The sequence below is a fragment of the Ips typographus genome, linkage group LG1, assembly GCF_016097725.1.
Source record: "Ips typographus isolate SLU linkage group LG1, UJ_Ityp_2.0, whole genome shotgun sequence".
NCBI lineage: Eukaryota > Metazoa > Arthropoda > Insecta > Coleoptera > Curculionidae > Ips > Ips typographus.
In genome coordinates this window covers 26,011,982-26,024,061 of record NC_138422.1, presented here as the reverse complement: position 1 = coordinate 26,024,061, position 12,080 = coordinate 26,011,982, and the positions used below count along the sequence as shown (strand labels likewise).

General features: G+C 31.3%; 1 protein-coding gene across 1 annotated transcript in view; it reads right to left on the bottom strand.

Moving 5' to 3' along the window:
• LOC145740278 (fibrillin-1-like) overlaps positions 1-2,222 on the bottom strand; it is a 61,768-nt gene extending 59,546 nt beyond the window's left edge. The window contains 3 exon segments of the mRNA XM_081995717.1: positions 2,063-2,100; positions 2,102-2,155; positions 2,157-2,222. Coding sequence (XP_081851843.1) covers positions 2,063-2,100; positions 2,102-2,155; positions 2,157-2,222 — 158 coding nt within the window.
• Between the last annotated feature and the right edge of the window lie 9,858 nt (positions 2,223-12,080).

Below are 12,080 nucleotides of genomic sequence, written 5' to 3'. Positions count from 1 at the left end.
GCTCAGATGACGGACAACTAAAAAGTTTTCAGTGAAATACTGGTGTTGGAAGTGGTAAAGGAGATATTTGTGAAGTGTTTGCCTAGCCTCTGTAGACTTGCAGTTTCGATGGATGAAAAAGTGAGAATTTTCGAGCAATAGTATAAAATCTGTTTAGAATGAGAGGGTAAAAAAGTGAAAAAACTGAGGTGAGATTAAATTATGGGAAAAAAGAAAATGAACGATGCATAAATGAGAGAAAAAAAAATGGGAAATCTCAAACAAGAAATGAGGAGTTTTCCAAGTGTTGTGTTAAATGCTAACGAAATTGAAAAAATTCGGACTTAGAGGACGGGAATGGAGAGACAATCTGAGAATGGAATGAGTTGATGTAAACTGTGTTTGATATTGGTAGGAAAATGAGGGGGCAACAAGTTATTAATGAGAAGAGGACAGAAAATAGTTCAGTTAGTAATGCTTTGGTAAATAGAGTTTTATAGATATTTAATTTGCAATTTTTTTCAGCTTGTTAAATAGTCTTGAAATTCAAAAAACTCGTTTTTCCTCAAATTTTATATTTTTAAAAGAGGCTAAATTAGAAGTTTGTTGCAAACTGGAAAAATGCCTATTCAAAATTGTTTAACTCATATGTGAGTGAATTTTATGTTTCTCTTGCAAAATTTTGATACTTAAAAGACATCACAGCAAATAAATGTTCTCAATTCAACTGTTTGACAACACCGATAAAATAAGTTTAATCCTACCTTTGAAGGATTAATTACAACTAGGAATCTACCACAGATCCACTTTACTTGAGCTGAAAAAACATCTAACAACATTCCGGCTTAAATCTGAAATATCTGACACCACTCTGAAAGGGATATTATCGAGATAACTCACATGTTAATTAAACGAAACGATCATAATCCGCGATAGTGATCTTCAGGCGAGGGGAAAAAAAGGCTGAATGAAACGGGCATATCAGTGACCCGAGAAATTTTATCGCAGTAGGGATTAGTCATACACAAAAACAAACATTCACACTAATTAGAATAAGTAACCGTCTACGTAATACTGACACTCGTTCCCGAGATAATTAACGCTAGATCTTGTTTGTTGTACAACATGGCAGACCGCCTTGTGCTCATCGCGTTTTGATATGACAATTAATGCATTTATCGTTCACTGGTTGGTTCTTGACAGGATGGAATTAAATATGATAATGAAGAGCAATAGTAGGTTTCTTCGTGTGAAACGCGGATCACCATTGATCATCATAAAATATGCAATAGAAAAAAAGAAGAAATTTTGAAAATCGATGCAAAAATATATGTGTAAATGTGTAGGGAGATGAGGAACATGATTTTAGTTTACAGTTTTTTGTTTGGCAATATTTTTTACTGAAAATTAATATTTTTTAGCTTTCGTACATACATTAATATTAAGTAAAACTTGTTCGTAATCAGCTGGATTTGTACTAACCACCTCTACCTTTCTGGTGTAACGCTCTAAGGTAAATGTGGGTATATCGAGTCCAGCTAGTGAAACTAAAATTTTCAATTTATAAGCCAAAAATGATATCCTTCCTCCTTAAATTATAAAGAAAACCTTGGGTATAAAATTAGCAAACACTGAAGGACATCCACGCATATCGTTACACATAGAAATTATGAAACAAAGGACCAGATAAGCCTAACTATGATACGGCTTTTCAGCAATTCCGCTTGACCTTTTCGCATATTATACACAATATTCAGTTCAAGGTTATCCAAATTTCAAAAAACTTGCGTACACTTTGGACACGCATGCTATAAAAATAGATTTTCTGCCATAACAACAAACTTTTCTCTACTGATATCATACTGTAATAGTAACTGGTGACCAATTTAGCTTATCAGTTTTATGGAATCCCACGCATTGGTACGCATATTTTTCTAGCAGGAACCGCAGATAAAAGTGCGAATCCCACGTTCAAGGTTATATTCCCATAATATAATTAGGTTAATGCTCATTAGGAAGTAAAACCAAGCTATTGTTAACTGGTACCCTGGTGGAAAAAAACTTAGAAGGTGTGGGTACTTACCCTCCGGGGGATAATGCGTTTGGAGTTGATTGATGGTCTAGGGTCGTCTCGAAAATTCCTACTGAATCTATTGTTGGCCGGTTCCGAAGCACTTTAAACTAATTAGATAAATTATGATCAAACACGCAGTTCTTGTCGGCGTATGCCCGTTAGGGGGCATTTTTCTTCTGATCTGTAACAAATAACCTGGAGTTAGTAAACTGGGTTAATGTGGAAATCATTAAACTCAAATTTTTGTGAAAGAACCATAAAAGTTCATCACAGTTTTGTCACTAAAAATGTTCAGAATCTGTTGATTGATTCTGCATTGATGAATTCACATTTAACGAAGCCTTTTTGGAATATGTTGCGTAGCAGCAATTTTCAAAACTTTCTATAAGTACTTTTTTGTCGTGAAACACCCTGTACAGCAAAGCAGAATGTTTTTAAATACCAAACATACCCACATTTTATTTTCAGGGATTATCCAGAAACAAAATCATAATTTAAACACATTTTTCCAGGATTTTACAGTGCTGAGAACCAACTATTTTGTAAAGAGCATTGTGGCAAAAAGTGAATTATTTCAAATAGAAACACTCTTACGTCATTTGAATCAGGTTGTAATGGTCCATACAGTGTGGTCCAGTTTTAAATGTCAATAATTCACCATTCGAAAGCCCATCAAAAAATAAGTTAACATACATTATGTCATTTTCCTGAAAAATGCTTCCCAAGTAAAATACAGTACATAATTGTTCAGTTTAAAAAATAGGTTTCTTGTAATAACTGTCAGACCACTGGAGCATACATATGAAATTAATACTCATATGTGATGTAAATGACGTTTGTCGAAACTGTCCAGTGGTATGATTACAGAAAGATGGTTTTAATTTTTCTGCCTTATTTTCTACGTCACTGGATATTTTTCAAAAATTTCAGTTTTTTTTTACTTTACTTGTTCAATTTGACAAAATAAGTATCTTATAAAATTCTGATTTGAAACTTCGTTTACGAAATAACTGAGTTATTACGTTCAAAGACCCAAAACCAACAACCCAACATGAAACCAAAAATTGTCTTGAAAACGGTGAAAATTGACTTAAGAAGCTTAAAAAAATGTCGTTGTAGCCAGTTTTCATAGTTTCCAGACAAATTTAAAGACTTTAGTTTTGAAAATTGACTTAGAAACCAGTAAATTTACTTTGAAACGGTGAAAATTGACTTGAGAGGCTCAAAAACTGTCTTTGTAGTCAGTCGTTATAGTTTTCAGATAAGTTGAAAACTTTAGTAGTAAAAATTGACTTGTAGCCATGAATAACTATTTTATCTAGAATTTTTGACCACAAATTCACACATTTCAATTTTGAAAATTTACTTGGACACCAAAAATTGACTCTGAACCAATAAAAAGTGACATCAAAAGCTTAAATTTTGCATTTGAAGTAAGTTATCAGAGTTTGAAAATACATTTCAATATTTTAGTCTTGAAAATAGCCTTAAATACAGGATATTGACATTATTTTCATGAAAATTGACTTGAAGAGTAACTTTTCAGGTTTTTTTTACTTTGCTTTTCATTTTGTTAGAACTCTGGACTATTTTTAGGGCTTTAAAACTGCTTTCAGTTTGGAAAATCGAGTTTTAGGGTTATCTTCACCAAGTTTTTGACATAGCAGACTTAAAAATCTATTTTTACATTTTCTATAGGCTTAAACTTGCCATTTTCACGCTTTGTCAGTATTAAATTGACTTCTAGACGCTCCCCTGTGCTTTAAGACTGAAAAATCGAATTTTAAACTACTTTTTATAGTAAAAGTTTTGTTTCAGACTCTCCATTGATGAAAGTAAGCAATTTTGGCATTAAATGCTACGCTATTAGTTTTAAAACACTAATTTTTAGAGTTATTAAATTAGTCCGAAAATTCGGACTGTTACCAGTGTTTAATTGAATAAAAACAAATAAAGTTTGAATTGAATTATCAGTTTCACACTACCTATAATTTAAAAAATTGAACGCCAGTAAACATAACTCAAAAAATCCTGTTTTTTGACTATTTTCAGTGTTCTTGTTCCAAATTTGATCAAATTTGGTCCAACAGTCTGACAGTTGTAGCAAAAAAAAAACGATTTTTAAAACTGAACTTTGGAGGTCTGTTTCTTCCTTAGGAAGCGTTCTTCAGGAAAATGACATAATGCATGTCAACTTATTTTTGATGAGCTATCGATTTGTGAATTATTGACATTTAAAACTGGACCACCCTGTAGAATGACCTACCAGACAAAATGTGTATAGTTTCCTAAATATACAGGGTGAAAGTATCAAAAGAAAACTGATTTTGCTGCAACCCCAAAAACTGCACTATTTCAATAAATTGTATAATCTTTGTTTATTCAATTGAGCATCAACAAAAATCATACATTTGAAAACTCTACAGGGTGATAATAGGAAATTGTACCAAACTAGTCTGTACCTACATATTTAATTTTTTAGCTACTCTGTTAGTTTTCATTGTCCTTTTAGGGCAAATTATCATTTACGTTCATAATTATACCTTTTTGAACTTGATGTTCTATACCCATAGTTACGCTTGACCTCTTATTGAAATATTGACTTATGAACTCCCATGGACGAACAACACTGCAATATGGAATTACCTTGACGTTCAACAAGATAACGATTAGATGACCACTTAAAACAATTTCAACTTACCCACAAACTTTAATAACGAAAACTGCTTAATATTCTTGACTATCGGCAACTTCACTCACAATATTCAACGCACAGAACGGACTTTTAAATTGATTTGCCCTGCATCTCATTGTGGACAAACTGAATTTATAGCAACTTTTCATTTCAGCCAGCTCTTCCTGCTAAGTGCTGTTAATTGAATAACTACTAGAGTTAATCGATATGGCACTACACATTAATCTTTTCATCTACGTTTAAGTCAATATTCGTTAATGCTGTCGAATAAATCGTTTTGGGAGACTGAAACTAAACTGATCTATTATAAAGTGATTTCGTCAAATTTATCTCTAATTTAGAGCCAATGGATTTACGTACAGGGAGGCCAAGTTTCTATTGTTATGTCCTTTATCATTTATGATTGTTTCGTGTGATGTGGAATTTGATTTAATCTGAAAAATTGCAACTAAGATTTATGGCATTATACCACTACTACTTAAAGCAGATCTAGAATTAAATGTAGAATTAACAGCAAGGGGGCAAATTGAAAACATTTTAGACGTGACTTTGATAGGTTTATATCTTTCAAGCATCTGTTAACAGGATTTTTTTATTAAAAGAAACACAATTTTCCCATTCTTTACAATAATATCACACGCCTACGTGCTGAAATTCATCCCTATTTAAATATGTAAACCGCGCCAAGAACAAAAACCAAAGAAGACATTTCAGATCTAATCAGTTTGAGAAATAACTAATCAATTCCTGGCATGTGACAAATAGCATTCAGTCACGTAGCGCCTATTTATCAGCCAGCCGGCGCTTAGGTAGCGCTTCGTTATGCAATAGTTAACCGAAGGGTTAAATCGTCGATAATTAACCGCTCCCTCCTAATTGGTGTGACCATGTAAGGGTCGGACTTTCCATCATCTGTTGGTCCAAACTGCCCGGATTAATGTCGCAACAAAACACGCAAGAACAAAAGTGTTAATTCCTGCCTGTTATGGCAGACATCCATTAGGCCAAGCCGCACCGCCACGAATTATCGGTTACCTAACCGACGATTTGAATAATGAGCCTTATTTAAGTTTTCTATTCACGTAGTTCAGATTTCATTGTAACACTGTTTGGATCTTAATTAACGGTTTAAGAAGCGAACATTTTCTGTCACTAATTTTTTTATTCCATTATTGTATTACCAAACTGTCAAATTGTAACATGGCAAACATTGGTAAAACACAAATCAAAAAAATTTATATCAATCCACAACTTATTGTATAAGTTTGATTGAATCAAGCCAATGTCGATCTAATAAATCCAATTACATCTGAAATTTTGAATGGGAAATGACACTTTTAGTCGAAGTCTGCACATTGCAGATTATCTGAAATCAATTTTACTTAAACCGAAACAAAATTAAGGCTTATCTTGACTTGCTGTTCAGCCGATTCGTAATGGTAAATGCCATTTTTGCTATTTTTGTAGAATTTTAAATTTTTTGCAATATTGGATTATTGAATTTGAAAAAATAGATGACGTAACAGAAAGGTAAATGTTTCAAATGTGACAAAAAGATTAAAAATAGTTTCTAAGATATTTAAAAAAAGTTTTAATTTTTTATTTAGTTTACTTAGAAATATGTTTTAAAACCAAAAAGACACTTTTTTTCACTGTTTTTTCGTCAAAAAATGTATGTACCAAACTCAATATTCTTAACGTTTATGTACATCTCAAAAACTGTAGGTTAGGGCAGAGACAATTATTAACTGGGGACAGTACTAAAGGTATTTTCAATTTTAAATTGCAAACTGTGACTGTTTAATAAAGTAAAATTAATAAACACCAAAATTAAAATGCGCAATCGTATCAAGTAAAATTAATAACTATTACAATTTGTAATTTACCTTTCTTGTCTAAATGATTTTAGATGTTGTTTATCACCAGGACCTACAATTTTACAATAGTAATCTTAGGTGTAATATACAGGGTGATTCCAAAGTTGGTGCTTTCCTTTCACCTACGAATAGGGCTTCAAAAAATAAGTTTTTTTTTTCCTTTGACGCCTTTTCGAAATATGAACAATAACGAAGATACAGGGTGTCAAAATTTTACTGAAAAAAAAAAACAAAATAAAAAATAACTTAAATTTAATTTTAACTAACTGCAGGTTATTCTTTATCAACAGACATAAACATAAACAAAAGATTTCAGCCGCCTTTGAACTAAGTTTTAATAATTTGACATTTTAAATTAAAACAGCATTTAATTTTAGGCAAGCATTAAGACGGTTTTTATTTTTTTACTCGAAAGCGGTGAGTCGTAGCAAAAAATAATAAAAGGGGTTTTATTTTTAGAAATGAACAAGGAATTCAATAATAAATTTTATGTTGAAAAAAAAACTAGTAGGGTAATATTTTTTTTCGAAAATGTTTTAAAAAATTATACGCGCGCCACTGGTAAACGCAAAAAAATTGTTGTTTCTTGGAAAATTTCCTTTCCACGTAGCTACTGACCTAAAAAATTTTGTTTAATTACTTCAAGTGGTTTGGCCAAAATCATTAATTTTTATTTTTTCAGTAAAACTTTGACACCCTGTATCTTCGTTATTGTTCATATTTCGAAAAAGCGTCAAAGGAAAAAAACTCTATTTTTGAAGCCCTATTCGCAGGTCAAAGGAAAGCACTAACTTTGGAATCACCCTGTATTAGAAATGCTTTGCTTTATTTAAGTTATCAAAAATAATTTCAAGTTTGCAGTGTTGCCGAATTAACAAAGAGAATCAACTCAACCAGCAACTTTACATTTTCAAATGGAACACTCTGTATACATAGACTATAAAACTAAGATTTTCCTCCTGTGCCTTGTATATATTTACATTCAAATTTTTGTTGCACCTTTGTCATAAAACAATTTTACATTTTTGGTGCAAAATTATTAACTACTATGTTTGAAGGTTTCTGCCTCTTTGTTTTTAAAGTCAACTTAAAGATATAAAATAGTACCTACAGAAAAATCTAGACTGTAAAGTGACAGTTCAATAAGGCAAAGAGAAATGATCATGAAAATGTGAAACCTGCGTAAATAAAGAGGAAACCCAAAAATTCTTAGACTAAAAATCATACTGATGAAATTATCCAAAGTGCAGAACTTTAAAGACTAAAAACTCAAAAAACTGGATGGATTTCAAATCAAATAGAGAAATAGCGAAAAGCAAAAAAAATACTGAAAACTGTGATTATTTTCCAAAAAATAAATTATAGTTGAGTAGGTGATTCATTTGTATTTTTTTAAATTTTGACACAGTTTTGAAAAAAAAAGTTTGTAACATTATTTTTTTTATAAAAATCAGACCTTTTGTACTAACTTTAACAAAAATAACAGTTTTTGTCCAAAATTTGCTTTTTTGATTTTAAACCGTGTTGAATCATCGATTTACACTTTTCTTCTCTTACAACTTGACGGAATAAGCTAAAGGTAGTGATGCAGGTCACGTCAAAAAAAAGAGCGCCATAATATAGGCCGGGCGAGCAGAAAATCCGCTTATCTCGTTTTATCTAACAATAGTCTTGAAAAGTGGGTCGTGTGAATTATTACTGTGGGATGTATATTTTTCGACCGTCACGAGATTAACTGGCTTCACCTAGTTTTTGGAGTAAATAACTTTGATAATGGTACATGAGCTTCTTTAAGTTCTGTCAAGCTCATAATCCACTTTACTACGTTTCGTAATAAATTCGTATCAGTCAAATTGGGGAACTAGCAACGCGGAACAGCTGGAAACGGTGAATTATAGTACTTTGACTTATGTCAAAGAGTGAGAAACGATAAAGTATAATTTTACTGAAAATGGTGCATTACTGCTCTTTTACTGTTAAGCTGCAAAACTTAAACTTGAAAAGTTGTTGCATTATTTTGAAGTCGCTTGTACTTTGGAAAACAGAAAAAAAAATTTAATTATATCTAGACCACTCATACCACAAACTTACTGCAACTTTGTAGTTTCTAGTATTACCATTATATGGCTGAAGGTTGGAATTACAAGCTTGATGCCCTTGATGGAAATTTATGAGAATCATTTCAGAGAAAATGCAAATACTTAAAAAATAATTCTTCACATAAGGATATGAGTAAAATGATGTTGAAACCAACTTACCCCATATAAGAATGTTACTTCTTTGAAGAGATACGAATGAATAAAAGTTTGAAATTTGTTTTACAGTTTATGAGCTCTGTTTTCCTCAAATTTGCACTTTTTTACAACCTCTCTGTCTTTTGTGATAGGTACAACATGTAGGGTTGCTCTAAAATTAATAGAGATGGACAGATTTATAAAAATAATTGTAAGTCAAAGTGAAATAAAAAGAAACATTTTGTTTCTATTCCTTTACATAGTTAAAAAATCTTTTTTCTAATTAATATATCCTAACCTAACCTATTTTTCAATTTTCAAACCGTGCAGAAATTAGAACCAAAAATGTTTACAATTTCAACCCATTGGATGCTCAAAATGCAACTTTGTTATAAGAAAAAATGCTTCAAAAATGAAAAAATAGGTTTTTTTATGCTTAGTTCAACTAAAGTAAGACTTTGTGAATATGTCTTTTTGTGTTTAAAAAACTTTCTGGAGCTTAAACAGAATTTTGATTAAAATAACATTTTCACAATTTTTAAATGTAGAGCACCAAAAATAGTACCAAATAGACACAAAATTGTCTTTCCTCGCTCATCATCACGTTTTCGAGATATTTTAATTCAAAAAGTACATAAAAAACACTTAATCACACTCATTCTTACTTTTATAACTTAGAACAATGGAACTTTCAGTTTGCAGCTTAATTACCATATAAGAAACACTTTTGGTGTATATTTCTAACCAAACTTCTGCTAAGCTAGAAATGATCAAAATATTTAGTATAATAAGAATAACTACTTTAGAGTTTGCAAAAACACACTTGAAAATTAGATTTTTTCTAAAATGTTTTTTGTCATTTGTGAAATTTTGCTTCAAATTGTAGTTTCTAGATTTTTTTACTCATTTAAGACAAAAACGTCTAGTGCCTTTGAATGTAACTGTGACATTATTACTCAAGTTTTTAATCACAGGTATAACATCAAATTAGGAATTTAACATACAATTTTACAAATGTAAGTACGCTTCTTTTTACCTTTTATTAATTGACAGCTTTGATATTTTGATGATATATTAAATAATGGCAAATTTTAAAAAATAACCCAACTGAGTAAATTATGCGAAAAAATTATAAAACCAATTGAAAAAATGATTATGACCATTTTAAAAAATTTGATACAGGGAAAACAGATACGGGGAGCAGTTCAAAAAGTTTGACAGCTTCAAATTGTTTTAAGTTGTATTTTTAGGAAATTTTGATGTGGAACATGTGATAGTCCATACTTTTTTTCTAAGAAAACTTTGGAATTTTTTTTCTTTTTGCATACTTTTTCAGGTAAGTTTTCAAAAAATTGAAAAACAGTCCAAATAATCACTTCAAAATGGTGGCAAGCCAAATCACATGAGTTTTTTCTTTAGAAACTAAAATAAAAATACCCTTTTTTGGGACACATTATTAAGACCCGAGGGGCACTTCTCAACCATAGTATACAGGGTGAACCATAAGTAATGGGACACCAAGCTAAGAGTATATTCCTGACATCAAAATAATACGATTTAGCCAAATTGTCTTATACCGAAGACTTAAATTTAGACCATCCTGTGTTATAGGATGTTTTATATTTAATTAAATAAAAACCAAAGTCAAAACATTAACAATCCTCAAATTGATTCAACTTTTTCTGGTTTTTACCCAATAATCTAAAAATGACTAATAGACAATACTGAAATCAGAAGTAATAAATTTAAAGTAAAATAGTAAAAAAATACTTACGAATCCAAAACAATAGAAGAGGAAACCGAAAAACGAGGAAATAGTCTAATAACGGCGCGCGTAGAAAAAACTGCACGCGCAAAACGTTATCACACTTCAGTACAGCATGTCCTTCCGCTACGGATAACGACGGAATATAACGCGTGGGCAGAAGCGACGTTAGGCTGAGTTTACACGCACAACGTCCAAAACACAATGATGCGATCTGTTCGGTTGGACGGTTGCGTTCGGACTGTGGACCAAACCAACATAAATCGGCCCTGATCTGATGATGATATCTCTTCGTCGGCTTATTTTACCATTCCAGAGCGCATGTTTGTGGTCAACTATATGCCACGATTAGAAGTCTTCATTAGCGTATTAGTTCCTTAATTAGTCGATATTCTGGAGGCACGCCTCCGCGGTTTTATGTATAAGAGCCCTTCGGTGTATTTGAGCTTTTAACATTACTAACTTGCCAGTGTCACCACAGTGAATAGTTCTCAAAGCAATTTTAACTTATAAACAAAAAATTTTTATTTTTTTATAAACCATGAACAGATTTCAAGGAATAAATTGTATGGTAAATAAAATGAATTGAAAACTTTTAAGCTTTTACTTTACCAAAAGTGTCGTGTTGGACAACAGTTTACCAGAGCTGTAATTAAAAAAAATCTAGGTTGTATACAAAATTTGAAAATTCCTTTTAAGCTACTTTATGATGAAAGAGTTAATGATCAGCACCGTAATTGAATTAAGATGTGGATATTGTTTTTAGGGTCCGAATGAGAGTTATTTTTTAGTTTTTGAAAGGTTGTAACTTTTTTATTTCTACACCTATCAATTTCGCTAAACCGCCATTAAAAAGAGGATAAAAAATACTACAACATACCCCTAATACCCCCCCGTTCTTTAAAGTTTTTTGAAAAATAAAAAATTTTAAAATGCTTTTTTTGTGCTTATTTCACCTAATTTAAGGTTTTTAGTTATAAATATGCCCTTTGCTGTACATTGGAACCCTGTTGGAGCAAAATAAAAAATTGAAAATTTTGACAAAAAATGTCATTTTTCGAATTTTCGAAAGGTTCAAAGTGGTTATTTCACCATTTGAGGTCCTTTGGTATAAATATACCATTGACCAAAACTGTCATTTTTTCAGTTTTTGAAAGGTTGTAACTTTTTACAACCGTTAAACCGCCATTAGAAAGAGGATACTACAAAATTAGCCAAAAGAGAGCTCGCCTCTCTCGAGCTAACCCTTATAGAGCAAAATAAAAATTTGCCAAAATTGCACTTTAGACAAAAATTGAATTTTTTGACTTTTTGAAAAATCGTAGTTCTTTTATTTAAATTCGCAGGAAATTCGTTCCTATGCCATTTGAAAAAGCATAAAAAAGACTACAAAATGGATTAAAAATGGCCTCTGTAGCTCCTCATGTTACCGAGATATTGAAGTTCAAAAAGTACC